This window comes from Empidonax traillii, unplaced genomic scaffold (assembly GCF_003031625.1).
Source record: "Empidonax traillii isolate 1590-97213 ecotype Southwest subspecies unplaced genomic scaffold, ASM303162v1 scaffold101:size1699134, whole genome shotgun sequence".
NCBI lineage: Eukaryota > Metazoa > Chordata > Aves > Passeriformes > Tyrannidae > Empidonax > Empidonax traillii.
Window position 1 is genome coordinate 981920 of NW_020955294.1, and position 22502 is coordinate 1004421.

Here is a 22502-nt window from a genome sequence, read left to right on the forward strand (position 1 = left end):
GCCTGATCTCCCTCTGGCTTTGGAGCTTGATCTGCCACTGCTTTCAAATACTCTGAGCCCTTTGGTAGCCCAGAAACCAGGAGCCTCCAACTCTCTTGGCTGTGACAGTTAATGCCTTTATTGTAACCATTAACCACTTAATCTGAGCAGACAGAGTAGCTCAGCCCCGTCTCCAAGGTATTAAAGGCTTCACTGCTGTTTGCACAGTGTTTAAGTGTCTCTCCACGTGGGCCAAAGATGTGCAGTGTTTTTCTGAAAAACACCATCAAGTTGCTGAGTGTTGTTATTATTCTGTTAGTCTTGAGGAAACAACATTAAGGTTTTATTTGGTGTCATCAGAAAGAGTCACTTTCAGGTCACAAATGCTGCCCTGCACCTTTGTGGGCTCACTGGGGGTCTGCGTGGACTTGCCAAGAAACATCCCACTGGGCTGCAATTACTGTCCTACTGGTGCTTCCAGTAACCCTGGAACCCTGCTCAGCACCCTGTTCTTGGACATAAATTAGTGCCATCTATTTGCTTCAGAAGTAGGGGTGCCATAATTTCAGTTTGGGATGAAAAAAGCATGAGCACGGTGTGGTGCACCTGAGAGGTGAATGAACACAGGAGAAACCAGGGAAACACCTTTGATGAAGACTCTCTGGTGATAGGTAGAGATCAGCCAGAGCAAGTGGGAGACAGGGTTTGATTTGCTTTTGCAAATATTTTTTGTGTGTTTTGATACATTGGGACTGTCCTGGAGCTGCATGAACCCAGCACAGGACAGCCAGAGCCTGCCCAGAGCCACTCAGGCCTTGGGGAGGGGACAGTGTGGGCTCAGTTTAGCTCTGCCCAGCACATCCCAGCTGGAGGGACACATCCTGCTGGCTTTTTGGGGAGGGCATTGTGCATGGGGATGTGCTTTTTTCTTTAGGAGCTGGAGGAAGAAGAGGAGAAGCAAGGCCCAGTCTGGCTCTTCTGCCAGACAGCTCTTGCCACCAGTGCCACCCTGTCTGGGCACAGCTCCATTTCTCCCCCTGTGCATCTCTGAGTCCCTCCCCGCTGGTTTCGAGGGTGCTGAATACCTTCTGCCCTCAGCAGTTCCTGATCTCCAGCTAATTTCCTTTGTGAATGTTTTCAGGGCTGCCAGGACAGGTCGGCCCTCCAGGCCCGGTCGGACCCACTGGTCTGCCAGGACCACCAGGGCCAAAAGGAGAGAGGGGACAACCCGGTGAGAGGGGCCCAGCAGGGCCACCAGGTGAGTGCTGGTGGAGGGCAGTGCTACCGAGACAGGAGATGTTTCACTTTATACAAATTGCCTGTGACAGCAGATCATCAAAGGCCATTCACACACTGAGCATCTTCAGTTGGTATCGAATCCATTCCAGCGAGTCCCCTGGGCACTGAGATCAGCCAGGAGCTCTCAGGGCAGGCACCACCTGCACGAGCAGTGACAGACCTTGGGATTTCCTGTGGAGCCGGAGAGAGCCTGTCCCAGAAAGCTAAAGAGCAGGATCATGTTTCCCCATCCTGCTCAGGAGCTGTAAGAAACAGTCTGTGACCTGTCAGCCCTTGGAGCAGAGCGTTGTTCCCTGTTTAACCCCCTCGCTGGGTGCCTGGTTTTACTCCCTTTTTTCTCCACCATTTGTGTCAAGCTGTCAGATGCCAGGATGTCAAACTAATGATGCTTTTGTATGTTAAGAGAAAAGGTTATGAGGCCACTCTTTCAGAGAACACTCCATTCCTGAGCTGGGAGACTTTCTTCATCCTCAGAATGTTCCTGAATGTTTTGATGAAGGCGATACTGCACAATAGGTGCCAGACCTCGGGCTCTGTGCTCTCTGTGGCTGAAAGGCCGTGCCTTGTAAGTCTGAGCTCGGGAAAGATTTAAAACTTGGAGCGTGCCTTAACTGTGAGAGCAGCCCTGACTGCTTTTTGGCATTTTCTGGCAGCCTCTCAATGGCCAAAGTCTGGCCAAGGATGTGTCTGCCTTTTGGTGTCTGAGTTTGCAAGGAGAGCCTTCCAGCCCCTCAGGAAGTGGGATCATTCTGCTGCTGGACTGATTGACTGTGTTTCCCTTGTTCTTCCTGTGCTTTCCTGGCAGTGAGGTGACATACAGGTGTACCTGGAGGGGAAGAGAAAGATTTGATTTCACACCTTGCTTTAGTTTCTTGCTCAGCCTCAGGGAGGGGGGAGATTTCCCTCTTTCAGGAATGAAGTCAAGCCAGGCTGTCTGCTTTGCAGAGGAAGATGCTATAAACAAAAAAAAAAATGGAAAATTGGGAAGTTCTTCCTGTTTCCCCCCACATCCAGTTCAGGACAACTGCAGTTCGGGACAGAAATTCTTTGTCTTTTTACTGCCTTTTTACAGGATAGCATCATTAGCACATCCCCAAATGCACTAACACATCCTCTCCTGCCTCTGCACAGGGCTGCTGGGACCTCAAGGACCAAGAGGACTTCCAGGAGAAACCGGGATCCCAGGTCCCCCAGGTCCTCCAGGGCCACCAGCCACTCCCAGCCTCCCTCTCACCTTCCAGCAAGGGGTTCTCTACTCGCTCCAGCCCACAGCTGAAAAAGAAAGTAAGTTCCCTCCTCAGGTGCCATGTTTTTCTGGTACATCAGCAGAGTGGGTGGGTGTGGAGCAGCTCAGCTCTTCCAACTCCTGGCCCTGCCAGGACCCTGGGAGCAGCTGGACAATCTGCCTCCCCTGTGTGGGTCTCTTGGAAATTGCTGATCAAGATGAAACCTCTTAGAGGCTGGAGGGGTTCACCTCTCCCAAATGAAGAACTAAGTCACTTCTCTCCTAAAAAACAGTGAGAACAGGGCTTGGGGGATTTTTTCCCCCCTGGTTTTCAATGTCCATCACAGCTTTGAGGAGGCAGCTTTGTGTCCTTTAAGCTTTGATCACGTGTGGCTGCTGGGAAGAGGGTCTGTCGGGAAATGACAGCTCAGGTCATGTCACCTGAGGGACGAGGCAGAGAAATGCAGAGCCTGGCTCAGGTGCTGGAGTTGGGAGCCTCTTGGTGCCACTTTTGTGGTGTGGGAGTGTCAGGGTTGCTCAGGAATCAGTAAGGACCAAAATGTGTAACTCTGGGATTATATAACAGAGCAAGGACATCTGTTAAATGTGTCTCTTCTCCTGCCCCCGCAGATGTGTCTTCCACCTGCGTTTCTGGTGCATCCACGTTATCCCACATCCACACAAAACACAGAGGCACACACTGGAAAGCTCAGATTTATCCCTTCCCTCTAACTGGAGTGTCAGGGTTGTGGTGTTTTTTTTTTTTTTTTTTTTTTTTTTGTGCCTGTAGTGGTTTAAAAAATATATTTATTTGATTTGTGCTGTGCAGGGCAAGAAAAGGCTTTCTAAGAAGGACACACCCTGCATTTGGGTCGGAGCACTCTCAGATTTGGGCTTGATTCTTCCAGTCCAGTCCTGTGTACCTGGCATCTAGCAAAGATAAAGCAGAGCCCAGCTGTGTCTCCACTTGGCTGGTAAATTCCTGGAGCCCCAGCTCCCATCTCCACTCCTCCAGACTTCAGCTGTGCCTCTTCCCCAGCTTTTACTGCTCATGTCCAGCTTCAAAGCTCAGTTGTCTTAGTTACAGCCAGGGATTAGTGAGTCTCCCCGTGTCTGACAGTTATCTACAGCTCTCCTTTCCCTTCCACCCACTCTGCTCTCCACACTCCCTTTCCCGAAAGTGAACAGATGTATTTTTAATTTGGGGAAGAATTTCAGCAGCTCCATTTCGTGTGCAGTTACTCAGGGCACATGGACAGGATGAATTAATTGCAGTCCCACACTAAGAGTTTGAGAAAATATAAATTGATATGCTGCCTTCATGAGTGTGGAACAAGGAAGTTTTGCATTACAGTCCCCTCACTCCTCACAGGATCACACCACATGGTGCCAATCTGCATTCAGCCTTTTATTCCAATAAAAGGATCCTCTCTCCAAGCACCCTTTAAATTAAACTCCTTCTTGCAAAGTAGTGGGTAAATTAAAAAATGTATAAAGCCATTGATTACACGGCCTTTCAAGCTGATGTGTGAGAAGGGTGAGTTCTGCATTGTCCTAGAATGGGAAGAGGATAAATGAGTGGATAATTATCTGCATTAACTCTGCCAGCACTGGGCAGCAACAGGCTCCCACATGGACTTGAGATCAGTGAGTAAATGGTGACTGTTACATTGGCATCCCTGGGCATCCCTCCTCCGTACCCTGTGGATTTCTTGGTTTCCACGAGGAATAGCCCAAAAATTTACGACAATTTTTCTTAATAGAAACCTAACTACAAGTATCTATGGGGTCATGATAATGTTACAGCACTATCAAGCCCATTTTCCCACAAAACTTACCATTTTGCCCACGTATTGGCTGGCTCTGCCCACCACAGGTTGCTGGGAAGCTGATCCTCTTTAAGCAATAAAGCTTTAGCTTCATAAATTCTGAGTAGATTAAAAAAAAAAAAAAAATTATTTACTTGTTTTGAATGGAGCACATCTGAAAACTATAAACACAAGATTCCAGCTGCTGACAGCAGAGGGAAGCATTTTCCTGGTAATGGGCCTGTGCACCCATGGAGAGGGGAGTTGGATCAGGTTATTTTTAGTAGCACAGTGTTTGGTTCTGCCTGGACATGGTTAATGCCTGTGCCTTTATTAATCACGAGTTCCTGCTGGCAATATTTATCAGCAGGCAGAAGCCAAAAAGGGGGAGACAAATATTTTCTTACAGTTTCGCTGCGCTGTGGGTTAAAAAAAAAAAAAAAAAAAAAATTGGTCCCAGTTGTTTCCCTCCAGATCAGGTAGCAGAAAAAAATTAAGACAGGATTACTTCATTTCCATCCTGTCTCAACAAATCAAGCCTATAATGGGGGAATTTATCCCTTAGTCAGAAACCTTAGACCTAGGCCAGGAGCTGAAGGGCTGTACCCCTGCTGGGGCTGCTGCTGCTGGGATCACTCACTTTCTCTGCCACGTAAAAATGAGTGATCAGGTACCTGCTCTAGAGCCAGCTCAGACCTATTTCTTGTGCTAACTGAGAGTTTTTAGGGGAAAGGAAGAGAAAGGAATGCAGCTTTTTCTCTGTTGAAGGATGTGTTTTCTTACATCTCGATTTCAGTTTGCAAAGGACAAATGAGATAAAATTAACTTTATTCCATAGAATCATCACAGTTGGAAAAGACCTCTGAGGTCAAGTCCAGCCGTTAACTCAGCGCCAGCACCACATTCAGCCCTAAACCGTGTCCTAAAGTGCCACATCCACATGATTTTAAACACTCTCAGGGATGGGGACTCCACCACTCCCATGGGCAGCCTGTTCTGGTGCCTGAGGGGAGAGCAAGGGGAAGCTGAGGCACAGTGGGCTGTCTGTGTGCCCAGCACAGGGCCCAGGGCAGGGATTTCTGAAGTGACATCCCAGTGCCTGCTGCCATGGAAATCCCTTCCTGAGGAAGGAGAACAGAGCAAGAGGAAGTAAATAAAGGGGAAGGAGAGGAGGAAGGGAACAGCATTTGATTGAGACAACCAGCTGCTTTCAAAGCCTGTGCCCCTGGCTGGGCAGGTTTCACTGTGTCCTTCAGGGTGTTCCTGTGCTGTTTGAGGTCTCCCCTTTGCAGGATGGCTGTGCCCTCTTCCAGGGAATGGAGCTGCTCCCACCTGGCCAGGTCAGGCTGGTTGACTCTTCCTCTTGGCTTGGCCAGCAGCTGGAAAGCTCCTGGAGCAAATTGTGTATCAAGGCCTTCTCAAACAGGGCAGACAGTCCACTGCTTTCTGCTTTGGTGCATCCACAAGCGTGGAAACAAAATCCAGCCCGTGAGCCCAGCAGGGCCTGGGTCAGTGCAGGAGATGGCAGAGAAGGGAAGATTGTTGCTGCCATTTGGTGCTATTTTGTGGCTGCCCTGACAGCTGCCGAGAGCCCCAGAATGTCCCCCTGGTTACAAAGAGAAGGGAGATTATAAGGAGATACAAGGTCTTCTTGCTACATTACAAGAGTATGGAGAAAGTCCCTTTAAAAATGCCAGAGTTGTGTTTTAACACACTTCAGTCCCGTTTCATTGACAGTACATGTTTCATTCAGAGCTGATCCTGGAAGGAAACCTGGATGTGGGTGAGTTCTGCCTGGCCAGGCAGCTGAGGAAGGATCATGCCATGAGGCCAAAGCAGGAGCTGCTGAGCTCGAGGGCTGTTGATCAGAGCTCCCTTCTGTGTCACAATTATGGAATCACCTTTCATAAATAACATTGAGTCAAATGTCAGGATGGGTGGATTTGTGGGAGGAACTCTGTCATCATAATAATGTACCATTTAGCTGGAATGTTTTGTAACCCAAATCCTTATCCCTGGCTTACCTCCAGCAGTAATTAAACCCTGGTTGTTTGCAGGCCATCCCCTGCCCCTCTCAGTGGATGTGCCTTTGATTTTGTTGACCACATGTACTTTAAAAACAAAAGGCTCTGCAACTGTTAATGCCTTCACTGCTGTTTGATGCTCATTTCCCAATTTCATCTTACTCCCAAGCTGTGATGGATTTTGACATGGTCAAATAAAACTCAAATTAATTGGATTACACACTTCACTGGGGTACCTCTCCTTCTGAACATGAAAACAGTCTCGGTTGTTTTGTTTCAGGGCTGTGAGGAGGGGAAGATGAATGGGTTTAGAAACAATACCCAAATAAATACCTGTTTGTATTCAGGCTTTAGGCATGAAATTTGGTTCTCAGAGGGATCTGGGTTGGATCTTGTGCTGCTCTGCTGCCAGGGAGGCACTGCAGAGATATCCTGTCATCCTTGGCAGTTAAAGCCATTTGACAGTTTTCCCCAGGAACTACTTTCAAACAACCAGCTGGAAAGGCCTCTCTGTCTTTGCCAACGCTCCAGAAGCTGAAAAGCCTTCATAATGTGTCTGCTAAAATTTCTGGAGAGTTCACCTTCTGGCCTTTGGGCTGAAGTCTGCAGAGTAAGCAAACACCCTCCTGATCTTCCTGGTGTCACTTGACATTTGCAGCGAGGCATTTTCAGTCTTTTACTGCAGAGGATTCCCCGGAATTTTACTGTGAGGAGTTAAAGGGATGGGTGGAAGGAAACATGACTAAGTTTGAGGTCATGGGCAGGAGGAGATGGACATTATTCCTGCATGGTGGCCTCCAGATATGGAAAATGTGGCCTTTTCAAGGGGTTGCTTTTTACATATTTTTTTTTCTATTCAGCTGCCAACTGACATGGTGATCCTGTTGGCTCAAGGCTGAGGGAAGAGGGGACATCTACAGGCTGCTGATTTTTATTCCTAACAAGAGAGGACTGAGAAAGATGTGTCAAAACACAAAGCTCCTCCAATTCCTCCTGCTGGCTTTCCCTTCTCTGCTCCACTCGCATTTCCCTCCATTTCCCAGCAGTGACCCTGCCCAAGCTGGCCAGTTGAACACCCAAAATAATCCCTAATGGGAGGAAAGTTTGCTGAGCATGTGGAGGGGGTCAGAGCACACCCTCTCCCCGTGCTTTTCTGAATCCTCAGACACCCAGGTGAGCTGGGCTGGGCTGGGGGGATATGCCAGGCTGGCTCAGCAGGTCAGGCAGGAGGGACATCCAGATCCATCCCTGATTCCTCAGGTAGCCAGAAGCCAGCTGTGCCTTGGAGATGGCAAATTTGGGGTCAGTTATTCAGAGGTAGGATAATACAGGGGTGCAGGGACACCAAGGTTGTGACAGAGAGGACGACTTTGCTGTGGTTATCAGAGGTGAGATGAGCAGCTCTGCAGGGCGAGGGGGCACAGCCCTTGGAGAGCAGAGGGCAAGTGCTCCAAGAGCCCAAATTTAGCACCGTGCAGCACTGCCTGCCCTTGGCCACCAACGGGCGCCAGAGGATTTTGGAGAGAAGTCCTGTTTGGCCGACACTGACTGTGCTCTTTGCCGCAGATGGGGAACCCCAGCTGGCCTCCACCGTCATCGACACCATCATGGCTGGGCTGCCCGGGCCACGGGGAGCCCCAGGGCCTGTGGGACCACCAGGTAACCCCCGGGCTGGGCTGCAAAGCTGGGCTGGTGGGGAGGAGGAGCAATTTCTGATGGAGTGGAGTGGTCGGTGGTATGCCTGCAGGGAAGGCAGGTGGTCCGTAGTGGAAGGGCAGTTGTGGAAGGTCCAGGGGTGGGAAGGGTGGAAAGAACTGACCAGGTTTCTTATGTCTCGATAGTGGCAGATTGTTTTACCTTCAGCAGGACACATCTTGAGAGAAGGGGCTGATTAGAAGGCTGTCTTTAAGAATGGGTTGTCCAGGGAATTCCTTTGTGAGAGCAGAGTTGTTCTCATCACTCCTGTCTCTATGGAGCTCCACCAAGCAGAGTCTGGCCAGCTGCTCTGTGATGTTTATGAAGACTCTGGAGCTGCTCTGAGCTATTCCAGATTTTCACCAATATAACTGAAATCAGAATCTGGGATGAAATTTCAGTGGCAAGTCTTCTCTCTCTCTGTGCTGATGGGTGGCTTAAATGATAATATTCCTGCACACATCAGCACTTCCCTGTATGATGCATATTTAGGAGTGAACTCCCATTAGTTGCAGAAAAGGCTTTTCCTTTCATTATGAGGCCCTTTCATTTACCCTTCAATTCCTTTATTCTTTGACTTAAGCATTTGTATGGTGCATTAATGATTGAGGCTGATTCAGCTGTACTTGGTGTATAATGTCCACATTGTTTCATCTCAAGGGTTTTGACAACTAAAGCAGAGAGGAGTCTTGCTAAGTTCAGACTAAGCAAATATCCTGTCTCCCATTTGCAGGTATAATTGAACTGCTACTGTTGAGATGTAATTATTTTATCAAAAGGAATGAATCTGTTAAGTGACTGTGTAAAATAAGTTGACCTGTTTAGACAGTTTAACTCATCCTGGAAGCAGCTCTTCTGTGGCACAGACTTTAAACTGATTTATTGCCACAGAGGGCTTTTCTCTGCCCCAGTCAGCCTCTCTCCTGGCTATGGCCAAACTCCATCTCCTTTGTGTTCATCAGCAGCTTTCTGGCACACTAGAGACCAGTTGTATCAGACTTGAGGCTTCCCTGCCACCCAGGAGGCTGTTTCAGGAACAGCACCTGCAGCATCTTGCTCTGATGTAGCTGTTTCACAGATCTAAGTTTAAGTTTTATCAAAGGTTGCATTTTAATCAGTGGAAATGCAGGATGACATCCTTCCTGGCTATTTTCACCCTTTTTTCCCTCCCAGAGCTCTAACATCTTCCCTGGGGCACGTCTTATGTCAGGATTTGGTATCCAGCAATGCCATGTGGAATGAAGGGCTCTCAACCACTGAGAGACAGCAGAACATGAAAGGAAGTGCATGCATTTGGAATTTAGGGTTCTTCCTGCTCAGACTCCTTAAAATTGTCTCTAATTACAATTCCCACCAGGGCCACCAGGTGCTTCAGGACCCAAAGGGCCCCCTGGACCTATTGGAGCCCCTGGATCACAAGTAAGGTGCTTCAGTCCTTTGGGGTGAGGGATGGAGTGGGGGGTCACTGCACAAAGAGGGAGAGCAGTTTAGAAGACTTAGATCTGCTGGTTTGTTCCCCATGAAATTCTGTGATTTAGTACCTTTTTCTCATCCTGGATTGTGCTGAGAGGTGGAAACAGTTGTGCTATCCAGATTTGCCCTTAATCATAACAACACATCTTGCTGTTGCTGTGTCAAAACATTTCACGTGGCCTGAGCTGATGCTAAGGGTCTGACATGGGCTGTACTGACACAGTGATAGAAAAATACTGCATTTCCTGTGGAACACATGAAAAGAACAAAAATGCATCGGTGGGAATTCACCAATTCACCAGAGTGAATGTGTTAAGCCTGTTTTTTCAGACATAGCACTTTCTATTCAAGAAAAATATCACAGACTCCCATCAGTTTGATTATTTATTGATACAAACACCGTGGAGGGGAGGAGATAATAATGGAGTGTGATAAACTCACTCAAAAGAATTTATGATAGAAGAAAGGCAAAGTACTCACATAGATGGAAAAAGCTGGTTAAATGGAAAGAAGTGAAGTCATGATGAACAGTGAACTGCCAAACTACTCCAGGTTGTGGTTGGCTGACACAAAGGGACTCAGTTTTTGGGAAGAGTGTTGCTTAATGCGGAGGTAAACCAGTAACATCAAATATTTCAAGGGAATCTAACATGACTGGAGAGCCCAGAGAAAAGTTAAGTAACTTAGCAGAGGGATGTAACTTAGATCCTGACAAGAGGAGGTTTGGAGTTGCAAATCGGGAGGAGAGGTTTTCCCCACGTAATTTATTAACCACTCTGAAGAAGCAACGGACAACAGGTTAGTGAAAGTTTGCCAGTGTAGCAGAATCATTTCAATTAGGGAATGCTCTGGAGAACAATGAGAAACTCCAGATAGATGTGAGCACAGTGGGAGATTTGGCAGCAAAATGACAGACAGTTTAACGTGATTAAATATAAGGTAATTCACAATTCATAAGTAGGTTCTGAAGTAGAGTCTGGCTTTTTGACATGCAGCACACTCTGCAAATCTTTTACTTTTCACACTGTGGAAGTTCTCGGGCATCCCTGTCTAAGCAGGCACTGAAAGTCACTGTTGAGAGCTGTCAGGAGCAAAGGGTCTCTGTGGACACTTGAGCTTCGTTCGTGCTGCACGTTTGATGTGAGGCCAGGATGGTTTGTGCCCCACCTCATTTGGCAGCCCTGCTGAGCCTCCTCAGCCAGGCCTGAGTCTCTGAATGTTTGGTGGGCCCAGGGGAGATGCAGCCAAGCTGAGCTGGTGGGGCTGGCAGCAGGCAAGGAGCAGCGTGTTGCTGGTGAGCGTTGCTGGCTCCCAGCTGGACTGGGAGAGTGCTCCTCCTTCAGACCCTTCAGTCATGTCTGTCCAGCCTCTTCGGGCCACTTGACCAGACCCTGAGCTCCTCACAGCAATCCTGGAAAGCCCCTTTCTCTGGATGCTGATGTGAGGGGCTGGGGGACGGCTGATAACCAGGCTGGCTGAAATCACCAGGAGGGGAGCTCCAGGCTCATTTCTAAACACTCCAAACCAACGTACAAGTCACTTGAGGTGGAAAAAATGATCTTGCATGTGGTTATGGGGAGCTGACATGCTGAATATAAACAAACAGTATTGGTCTCTCCCTCCCTGGCTATAACTGTGGCTTCACTGGGTGGGTAAGTTGAGGATTTGGATCGATTTCTGCATAGCAGTTCAATTAGTAGAAATCTGAAGACTATGCCCTTTTTAGCTGCTGGTGACTGCTTTATAGATTTATGCAACCCAGGGAGTAAAATTATTAGTAGAGATTGGGCTTAATTTGAAAATTGTTTATTAGGGTGAGTGAATAGCTTCAAAATAATTTCCACTGCACAATCCAATTAATTTTCAGGTATGTGTGCTTGCTCCTGCCACCCACTGAGGCAATTAAGGAGTGGGGGAAAGCAGAGGGGATTTTTAAGCTAACCATACTACCTGTGTATTAATTTCTTCTGGGTAACTGAGAACAAGAACTGTCCTGTCATACTGACCCCTTAAAAATGTTACATCAGGGGCCTGCAATGCATTAAAAGCCCCAAATAGAGGGATCTGCAGAAACTACAGGGCTCAGGATGTCTGTGAACAGAGCTCCCACTGTATTTGCTGGAGGGTAAAAGAGAATCCAGCCCAAGGGCTTGATGGGTGTATGAGGTTTCCAGGAGCTGGGGATCACTGGGAAATGTGTTCACTACACCTACACAGAGGATGCACAGTGGAAATTAATTCCTTCTCGTTCTGCATCTCTTCTAGGGCTTACCAGGATCTCCAGGACAACCTGGGCCCAAAGGATCCAAAGGAGACCGAGGAGACAGAGTAAGGTTTTGCAGACACAGAGAGGCTCCCAGAACAGCTGGGTGATGCCTCAGGAGTGACACACAGCACAGGTCTCTAAAATCTGGTGGGACCACAGCCATGAACAGTTTTAAATGCAGAATTTCTAGGTCTTCTGCAAGAACCAAAAGGAGGGTTTACTGCACAGACAAAGAGTCAAATTGCTTGCAAATTCAGGTGTTCTCTAAAGAGACAGGTAGCAAATATATGGTGTATAAGGGCCTGTGGGAACCAACTTTCTTCTGCCAACCAAAGCTCATTACTGTGAAGTGTTTGGAGTGGTCTGAACTATCCCTTCTGTGGCACTAAGGGTGTTAAAAACTCATCAGATTTCTCCTCAGCCAAAGTCATTCTCCAGGTCAAATGATGTCCTTAATGTATTTGGATTATTACAATCGTGTTCTTAATATGTTTGTGTGCTACACCTCAGTCCTTGATGGGCTGTCAAGTGCTGATAACTAATCATAGAAAAAAAAAAAGGGCTGTTTGAATGTTGTTTCCAAACTCGTGAAGTTTAGGAAATACCAGAGAAATATCTAACAAGGATATAAATGTATCAGATTGCCAGTCCAGCATTCAAGCCCCGGGAAGGGTTTCGAAGAGGCATTTGGGCAATTAGGTCTGCAAAATGTAGGAGTGGGCACAGAGGGACTGTGGAGAATCACTAAGACCCCAGTGTGGGGCAGAGTCAATGGAGGGAAGAAAGACAAGGAGAAAAAATGTGGTTGGTACCTTTGAAATGATGGGTATCTGCAGGGTGGTGCCTTGGCACCGCTGTAGGAATCAGGTTGGCTTTTCTTCCAAGTGCCACTTTTCCTGTCCCGTAGATGGAGGTGGAGTGGCTGCAGCTGACATGAGTCCCTCACAGGGCAGCACCTCCTCTTCATTTCTGCTCACTCTTCCAGCCCAGCACACAGAGGGATGCCTGAAAGAGCTAAGACAGACAGATGCAAATTGGATGACTTCCCAAATTCATGGGAATAACCAGCAACAGAGCAGTGCTGCTCCTCTGTCCAGCCTGGGTGCAAGGAGGGCAGGTCCAAGGCCAGGTTTGACCCTCCTGAGGCACCTCACCCCAAGGAGCAGCAGATTCCAAGGGTGGAGCTCACATGACTATTGAAAGCTGTTTTATTTTAGTTTGGGGTGCTTGGTCCTGCTCTTGTGAAAGAGATCACTTGCAGTTCCCTGAAAGACAGAGACCATTTCAAGTGACTGTTGGTAGTAAATTTTTTGGTCACAGTTTCCTTGTGCAGATCAGCCCACTTGGGCATGTCTTGGCTTTACTAATAACATTGCAGACTGATGGAATTCTGGGAGTAGAATTTAAGACTTTCAGGTTACCAACTACAGCTCAATCTTAACTTTGAGTTAAAAAAAGTAAAATTAAAGGGCATGGAATATGGCAAAGTGTCATGTTTCCATACAGGAAACTGATAAGAGCTCTTCCTCAATGATTCATTTAACATTTTGCTTTAGTTTGGGTTGGCCATATTATTAAGACTCTACTTATTTTGTAACAAAAGCTTCTTACCCTGTGGCCATTCAGTGCAGACAAATCCTTTAGGCTTTGGTTTTGTTCCCTCCTTGTTAGGGATTCAGAATCGTAAACTCTCCTTCTAGGTTTGGGACAAAAGAGATTTTTCAAATATCCAACTGTGTTGATTAAATAGAAAAAATAAATTGTATTTCCTGCCTGTCCTCTGTTAGCAGGGAAAGGGAAGATGAACAGCTTTTTGTGTCAGAATTTCTGTGGGATGCTCTGTGTGCTTTTTTGTCTTGTGTGAGTGTGGCTTTGAATGCTGGTTTTGACAACTTACACGCTGCAATTTTGGGTTTGGTGGATACAAATTAGGGCTGGAGCAGAGGAGTTGTGCAGCTGCACAGAAAAGCAGAGGAGGGTTTACAATATCTATTGAGAGTTGAGAAAATGTTATTATACATTCCTCCTGCTTAATCTCGGAGAGAACAGATGTGGAAGAGACCTGAAGCAGTCAGAGCACATCCCCTGGCTGGCACTTCTACGTGTGCTGCTCACAATCAGCCTCTGCTCATCCTAAACACGCACCTCATCATTCCCAGGCAGAGGAGCAGCTTCTGAGGGCCTGGGATAAAAAGACATTTCCAACATCCAGCCTAAATATCCTTTGATCCCCTTTAAGCTGATAACATCCTTTCTGTCCCTCCTGGCCACGGAGCACGGCCTGTTTGTGTATTTTCAGTGTGTTGTTATGCTCCTCTCTGGGATTTTTCCTCTTGTCTCTGCTTTTTCACAAGCCTTACTCATTCCAGGGCAGAATCCAAGTATTTCCCTTCAGCACCTGACAGGCTGGGCCTTCCTCCCAGAGCTCTCCCTGTCCATGGGGCCTTTGCCTGGTGCTGGCCAAGCACTCCACAGGAATGCAGCCCCCTTGGGAATGTTTGGTAGATGCCCCAGGCCCAAAGCAGCAGTTTGATGGACACAAAACCAGCAACTCTCCCTTTCTGGCAAATACTACAAAAATCTGCCACCAGATTGGTAATTTTTGGGGGGAAGAAAAAGGATGGGTTTGTTGCTGTGTTTGTCTGGGGGAGAAGATCCAGGGGAAATATGTGGCTGTTTCATTAATGGATTTCTATTGATGCTTTTATGTTTTGCCTCTTCTTCCCAAGCTCCTGCTTTCTCACTGAATAATCTATAACTGCTTTCCTGACCAGGGATTCTGCTCAGAGTGAGAAACGTGTGGAGGAAAACAGGGGGGAAAGAGGATGTTCAGTTCAATGGCATTTAATTCTGCCCCAAACCAACACATACTGTTCAGACTGTTTCTGTTAAAATAATAATAATTTAGAAAAAACAAAAACAAAAACACAAACAAAAACCCCACTGAGAACAATGTGAAAATTAGCATACCAGGAAGGAGAAGCAAACCAACCAAAATCCAAAATATTGTAGCCGTGTTTTGATCAGCAGCTGTCGGGGTTAGGGCCAGGCCGTGTGTGTGGAGCAGTAGCAGATTAAAGCAGTGCTTGGTGGGAGCCCTGGGCTCTGTGTGCTGGCTGGGCCAGCAGAGGCCCATCAGTTTTACCAGAGAGAAGAACGTGGTGTCTTTGTAAGGAGCAAATCTGCAGCCAAATTCCTCCCTGGTATAATGTAAGTGACTGCTGGAAAGTTCAAAAAGCTGCTAATCGTCTTACGGGGAGGGCACTGAGCTGAGCAGCTCCACATCCAACCCAACCCCTCCAAAGTGTGATGGGATTTGGAGCTGATCCTTGACAGAAAACTATAACCCCCTTTTGCTGTCTCAAAGTGATAATGTCAAGGGAGAGGAATTTTTTTCATATTATCCCAAGTGTAAGGTTTTCCATTAAGCCATCTTAATTCCACTAGTGAAAATTACACTGTGTTCTTGTCAAATGGCAAAGTATGTCCTAATGACACTGACTTTATTTCCAACAGGGGCAAGCAGGTCTGCCTGGAGAGAGGGGCATTAAGGGATTTCCTGTAAGTGATGAACTTGCGGGTGGGTGCAAGACTCAGGCGGGGTTGGTGGCACCGTAAATGCCACTGTGGCTGGTTCAGCCAGCTCTCAGACATCCTCAGGTCAGCTGGCCCCAGCTCAGACAGCCTCACCTGAATTAATTCCTCTGCAAATGAAACATAATCCTCCTGGGTGTGAGAATACCAGTGCTGAAACACCACAGTCAGGAAGGCACCGCTCCAGCAGAGGAGATTGCTTGGCCTGAAGGTCTTCTCTGGCCAAACCTGGGCAGACCGAGGCTCCCTCAGGCCCAGGAGGTTCCTGCCACTACCAGTGCCCAAAGCTGGGCACAGTTAAACAGCTCAAGGTACATCAGCTGCTCTCAATTCCCTCCTGCACCTTGGTTTGCCAAGCTGAGCTGGAAACCCTTTAATGACGTTAAGAGATGGCTCCACAAGTGATTTTTTTGGCTGCACCTGCACAGCTGCACAGAGGGGATGTCTGTACACATGGTTTGGTGCAGACAAACCAGTGGCAATGAAAAGCTAGGGGAGCAGGTTGGGTTTTTTTGGCTGGCAGCATCCAGTGAGGTCTTAGGGCCACTGGGAGGTTTCCCATCTCTCTTCCTGAGTTCCACACAATTCACACAACCTTTTCTCCAGTCCTTCCTCCCATTCTCACCCCTGCTTTGCAAGTATCTCAGGGATGTCCAACAAGCTGGGGGAGCCCAGGCATTTCCACTCTATCTGATTCACTGGTTTGTTAGTCTTTTTTATGTTTAGCTTGTGGTTTAATCTCTCCCTGTCATCTGTTCTTTGGGAAGTGTATGAATGTCCTGGTTGAGGGGACATAGGACTGATATTCACAGCACAGAGGGATCTTCCTTCAAGAAAAGCCTAATGAGCATCTTCAGAGGCAGAAAGTGATGTGACTAATTAATGAAAGCAGAATGAAGGATTTTTGTGTTCTAAATCAGAGATGAACACAAGCCTGTTTGGGGGAAAGACTCATTTCTCTGTAGTTTAGCCCAAACTGTTGCTCACTGAGAGCTCTGTGAGATGTTCAGGGCCTTTTTGGGGCCCAGGCCGTGGCAGATGAGCCCCTTGGCCACTCCTGGGCAAGTTCTTCCCTGTTGGAAATGGTGGTGAGCTCTGGGAAGCTCCAGGGCAAAGCTCAGGAGAGGACTTTGGCCGTTGGCATGAAGTGCCAGTCAGTTTGTTTTCTGCTGGTGAAATGTTTGTGCTCCTTTGGTGGGAAGGGATCCAAGTGATCCTGAACAGGGTCCTCAGCCACATGTAAACAAGTTTCTGTTTCTTGTTTGTTTTAGGGTGAACCAGGCAAGAAGGGTGAGGAAGGTGACAAAGGTGCTGATGTAAGCATGTGTTCCTACTGTTTTATTTTCCTTTTTGTCTCCTTAATGTCCTTCAGCCATATTCCCTTTTTGTGGGTTTGTGGGGGCAAAGGGGGGTGTCCACAGTTAAAAGTGCAGAGCAAGTGGTGACGTGAGCCTTGGGTTTGAACTTAATACCTGCCAGAAATCCTGCTCTGTGGGGTTTCCTTGGCCATGTTGTCACCATGTTCTGTCCTCTTTCACATCGTTTCATTTTCAAACATCCACACTGCACAGTTTGGTGCTCTGGGAGCAACACTATGAACAAGAAGCCTTTCTGCAACATCCTCCAATGCTGGCTTTGTTTTCCTTTGTTGCAGGGGGAAGGTGTTCAGCAGCTCCGAGAGGCTCTGAAGATTTTAGCTGAGAGGGTATTAATTCTTGAGCACATGATAGGAATTCATGGTAAGCGTCGCTGAGGTTTCCCTTTCTAGAGAACCAGGGGCTCTGTTGATGGTTAAACGTCCTCCCAGTCTCCTGAGCTCTCTGTCTGCTGTGTCTTCAAGCCAGGGTTTCAAAACTAGGTACCCACCAGGCCTTACAGGATGCTGTTGAGGACCTAGAGCTTCCACCAGCTGCTCCCTCTGGCTTTACAGTAGCAGATGAAATGACCCTTACAGTGATTTTCTTATTACAATTCAGACAGCCAAGTCACGAGCAGCAGCTCAAGCCATGTGGCACAGATCATCCACCAGCCTCCCAGGGAGCTGCTGGTTCGAGTCCTTAGGCCAGATCATTTAATCCTGTTAGCAGCATCTTCCAAGTGACTTGAACACCAGCGAGCCTTGTGCAGCTCTGCACTTCCCACAGAAAGCCCAAGCAGTGCTGCCATGTCACCTCAGTGACCCCTGAATGTTTTGTGGTTGTAACTTATATAAAACCCATCTTCACAATCAGATTTAAACAAAGTCCCACATGTTCTACACTCAGATTTTTAAAGTGATCTGTTGAGGTTTATTTGCTCTCCCATCACTGGTACAGTGTGTGCATCCTTTCTCAATAAGTGTTTTCTTCCCTTAAGCACAGTTTGGTCTTGGTGATTGGCACAGATCAGACTTTTCCTTTTGGGGTACTTGAGGATCAGTTCCCTCACAGCCTCCAAAAGCTGCTGTGCCAATTTCTCCCCTTTCAGGAAGACAGCAGTTTGGATCTGCTTTCCCAACCTGTGAGGAACACGGCTGTTCCTTGGCACTGCCCGAGTCCCAGAGCACTTTTCTGTCTTGCACTCTCCTTGGCACCTCATTCCTGGCCTTGCTTGTGAATTGAGCTGCTCACACCTCCCTTTACACCAACACCCGCTTTTATTGGGAAGTGGCCTCTGGATATTGTTTCAGCCCATGGAAATGCTAAATAGCCAAAATGCCCAGCAGTTCTGCCCTACTGCACAGGAACAGCTGAACTTCAGGAGCCAGCAGTGCCGAGATGGAATTGTGTTGGACACTTCAAGGCCCAGGCAGTGCCAGGGACAGTGTTTTGTTGCATGACTGGACTGGCCTGGTCCCTGCCCTGCCCTGTTCAGTGGCCTCGTGGTTCTTAGAGGCCCCAGATGCCATTTCCAAAAGCAGTGGGCAGCAACAGCACAAGCTTTTTGGGAAACCATGAATCACAACCCCATGATTTAACCACACTCACCCTGACTTTAGCTCTGCATTAATCCTACTTTGCTTCATATTTTCATCGCATTTTATACCCCAAGGGTGGGGAAATACATTTTTATGCTGCTTTGCTCTGAGCTGGTGCAGGTACCTGGGAGATGCCCTCTAGATTTCCATGTTCTCCAGGGAAGGGGGGGAAGGAACCCAGGCCATAAGCACCGTGCAGGGTGTTTACAGGACCCAGGGCCTGGCTTTTACTTTGGACCTTCATTTATAGTCGTACAAAGCAAAAATTCAGCTCTTAGGAAGCCCGTGTAGGCACAGGGGCTGGGACTGGGTGTTCACACAGCCCTGCCCCTGCAGAACTGCCTGGTTTACCTGGTTTTCACATTCTGTGCAGCAAACAAGGCATGTGCTGCTGTTGTTTTGAAACAGTCATTTCAGCAACTCGTTTTTATTGACATAAATGTAATTTCTGTTGCTGCTTGGGATGGAGATGAGTTATTAAACCCATGTGTACTTCTCTACCAGTGTAACTGCATCAGCAAAAAGGGACGATTTTTAATTGCACACTTCAGTTAAGGTCATATTTAAACACCTACATTGTATGACTTCAGTTTCTTTTTGTCCAGTAACTATAGATAATTATATTCTTACTCCTCTCTGCTTTTGAAATAGTTCCATTCTTTAACTTAACAAAAATACTGTTTAGAAAGGGGACTTGGAAAATAAGGCATTTTTCCCTTGTCTAAATATGTTCGTCTTTGTGTATATGGTTAAATAACCCCAACCAACAAAGAGAAAAATAACAAAAAAATAATTAAACTTGAGCACAGACCTCTCTGCACTGGAAGGCACCACAGAGGTTTCAGTCACCCAGCACCAACCATCTGGTCGTGCTCCCACTGTAGGTGTGAAGGGTTTGCCCACAGGTCCTGGCCCAGCTTTAAAGCCCCACGCAGAAATGCCAATCCCCTGCTCTCATTTTCCCAGGGACCTTCCCACAGAGCGTGGCTTCCAAAACCACAACCGAAGCAACAAGGCAAAACACACCAGCAAACAAACCCCCCCTTCCCTGCAGGGGGAGGGCACTTTGAGGTGATCTGGCCTGGCAAAGCTGCAGAGCAGCCCAGCAGGGACACAGGAAGGCCCAAATTGCCTGGCAGGGTTTGGTGCCAGCGGACAGGACACGAATCCTCCCTGGAAACAGAAACGCTGCCTCGTGGGATCAAACCAAGGCTGGGTGTCTGGCTGGGAAACTGGGCTCTTGGCAGGGAAACACAGAGACATCCAGCTCTGAAGGCAAAAAGGAAGAAATTGGGGCATTAGAAATGGTGAGGCAGCATCGAGCCCTCAGCATCTGCTGCTGAAGAGTGGCCTGGTCTGGTGTATATTTGATTTTGTTTAGCTGAAGTAAGAGCAGGGTGGTGTTACCTGGAGGCATTCCAAGAGAAGGGACAGCTGACATCTCTTCCCAGCTTTATTGCTAATTTGGCTGCAGCCCTAAGGTGGATCAATCCTTTTGTTCAGTCATTTCGGTGCCTCAAAACATCCTCCTTTTCACAAGGAGTGAAATGGTCCTTAAAGACCCAGGAGCATCACAGTGACCACCTGGCCTCATCCTCCAGGATGATGGCCTGCCGAGGGCACTGCTGAGTAGCTGCTAAAGCCCAAGTGAAATTATAAGCAATGAAAGAACAGTGCTTTAGAAATGAAACTCCAAAAGAGAACAGGCCCTGCTGGGCCACATGCAGTCCGAGCACTGACCCCAAAGAGTTCAGGCAGAGCAGAGGCAAAATATCTGCTCCGGGAGTAGTGTGATGGCAGCAAACGTGTAGCTCCACAATCGCTCTCCCTGGATGGAAAGACAACAGGAGGGACCCCCCTGCTTCCAGAGGAGGTGTCACCCAGAAGGGCCCACTTCTGCTTTCCTTAGGCTCCCCTGTTAAATAGTGCTCTCCCGTGACTTTCTCTCCTTACAGACTCTTTGTCTTCCATTGAGCCAGGCTCTGGACAGGATGTGATCCCGGGCTCCCCGCTGAGAACCAGCATCAAGATCAAGCGTGGAGGCCCCCGGCAGCCCCAGCCCTACCAGCTCCTCTCCTCACTGCTGGAGGACGGAGAAGCCAAGAGGAGAAGCAACCGGATGAAGTAGGAGCAGCGCCGTGTTCTGCCCCCGCCCCCAGTTACAGACACAGTGTCCCAGTGCTCTTGCAGAGTGCAGATGGAGTGGGTGAGAGGCTGCAGCGTTGGGTTTCCTTAGCTGGCCAACGCTGTGCCCTTATTGCAGGGAATGCCTTATCCATAGCTCCTTGGTTTTGTTGTTTTGCCTTTGGAATAGCAGCTGGCAGGTATCTCAGAAGCTGCCTGCAGAAATGACACCTCCTGGCTGTGTCTCAAGAGTTTAATCCTCCCCTTGTTTCCTCACTGCCCTTTGACAGTGACTCAGTAAAGCTCTGCTTAACTGGCCAAGACAATCCATCCCACCCAGACTCAAAGCCAAGCTCAGCCTTGTCCCTCGGTGTAGCTGGAGGCATCTGCTTTCATTTCAAGTGTTGGTGTCATACTGGCTTCCAGGTGAAGGTACCACTCCCACAGGCCAGGAAAGCATGACCTGCAAGGATTTCTTTTAAGCAAAGAAACAAATTAGAAAATTCAAAGAATATTTAAAAGTGTTTCTCTGATATGTCAGGTGACTCTCTGGACTTTAGCATCAGAATCTTGGCTTTTCATGTTGCTAATTGCACGTGAGTGACATTATTTCTGTTTGTGGTTGGCTAAGCAAGGACTTTTGATGCAAATGTTCATGGCAACATTTGACTTTCTATCTACTTTCAGTGAAATTACACCATTTCTGTGAAAATACAGAGCAGTTCACATGAGATATGATGGAATTGTGCAAGAATTTTCCCATACTGTGTTCAGCTTGTGCATACATCCAGAGATAATTAATTTAAGTGGTGGCAATAACCACTCACAGAAAAGGATATTTTGCAATCGTTTCTTAATCCTACAGCAATAAGGAAAATTGTTTTCACAGTGTTTTGTTTTAATCTTGTGAGTAAATCCTTGCCATTTGAATCTGGAGACAGTGTAGTAGCAAACCACAGCCTAAGGAATTAGTGTCTTGTCAAGGGCTTATCTTGCACTGGGAGTTAAACACAGACTCATTTGACTTTTTGCAATAACCTGTTATTTTAGGGGAAGTACCAGCTTCCAGGTTTCAGGAGTTGAACCTGCCCTTCAGTGACAAATGAATCACTCCACCTGCTGTGCTAACCAGGTTGGACAAGCTGAAGTCATTCATGTAGACAGTGAGTTTTGTTAGAAGGGGGAGATTAACCAACAGAACTGATGGTTGCTATTTTTTTGATTTTTAATTCCCCTGTTCTGACAGTTTGCAAGTTCAGCCCAGGACAAAAGTGATCAAACTGAGTTTGTGTTTGTCATAAGTCAGGTCCATCGGTCCCACTGCATCTGGTTCCTGTTCAGGACACACTTTGTCTGAACGAGGTGAGCTGTCCTGCTACAGAGTGTCTGCCAGAAGGTGCTGCAAAGACCAGCACTGTCCATGTATTCAGCAGCCCAGGTGATCTTCCTGAGGCCAAGCCAGAAGCCTGTGGTTCACTGGAAATGAGGCTAAAAATGAGGAGCTCAGCCAGCCCGACATGAGCCACACATTAAACTGGCTTTCCATACTCACTGTAAACATGATATACCCAAAACCTTCCTCTGAAGAACCTGAGCAGGTCTGCAGGATGGCTGAACACCCTGTATGTCATCCCTTGGCCCTGCTCTTTAGAAATCCAGCCAGACATCCCAAACCAGGTAAAACAGCTTAAATTAATGCTGAGAAGGCACCAGAAACCTGTCTTTTTACTTCTGGAGCTAAATAACAAACAGCCATGCTTTGGGCTGGCTTGGAGGCAGCAGGAATTCGTGTCCTTGCCTTGCTTTTCCCTCTTCCCTCTGCTTGGCCAGTGCCAGTGGTGGGGTTCATTCAGCTGCCAGCCCACCTGGGTCAGGTTGTGCTGCTGAATGGTCAAGTTCTCCACATTTCAAAGAAACAAGCCCAGAATGTTGCAAAAGCTTGGGGAGTTTCTTGCCTGCACTCTGAGTTGCAGCTGGAACGTGTTATGGTCAGAGGACACGAAAACAAGTCAAACTGCCCAAGTCAAGCAGGTTACTGACCTCCAGCAGCCATCCTGTA

At 47.6% G+C, this 22502-nt stretch overlaps 1 protein-coding gene across 3 annotated transcripts in view; it reads left to right on the top strand.

Annotated features, from left to right (window-relative positions):
* Window positions 1-22008, top strand: part of COL26A1 (collagen type XXVI alpha 1 chain) — a 155979-nt gene extending 133971 nt beyond the window's left edge. For all 3 annotated transcript variants that reach the window (XM_027882144.1, XM_027882146.1, XM_027882145.1), the window contains 9 exons: window positions 1121-1237; window positions 2410-2562; window positions 7902-7994; window positions 9388-9449; window positions 11769-11831; window positions 15286-15330; window positions 16635-16679; window positions 17018-17102; window positions 20275-22008. In XM_027882144.1, the coding sequence (XP_027737945.1) occupies window positions 1121-1237; window positions 2410-2562; window positions 7902-7994; window positions 9388-9449; window positions 11769-11831; window positions 15286-15330; window positions 16635-16679; window positions 17018-17102; window positions 20275-20447 (836 nt within the window). In that variant the 3' untranslated portion in view covers window positions 20448-22008. The remainder of the gene's footprint in view (window positions 1-1120; window positions 1238-2409; window positions 2563-7901; window positions 7995-9387; window positions 9450-11768; window positions 11832-15285; window positions 15331-16634; window positions 16680-17017; window positions 17103-20274) is intronic.
* The last annotated feature ends 494 nt before the right edge of the window (window positions 22009-22502 follow it).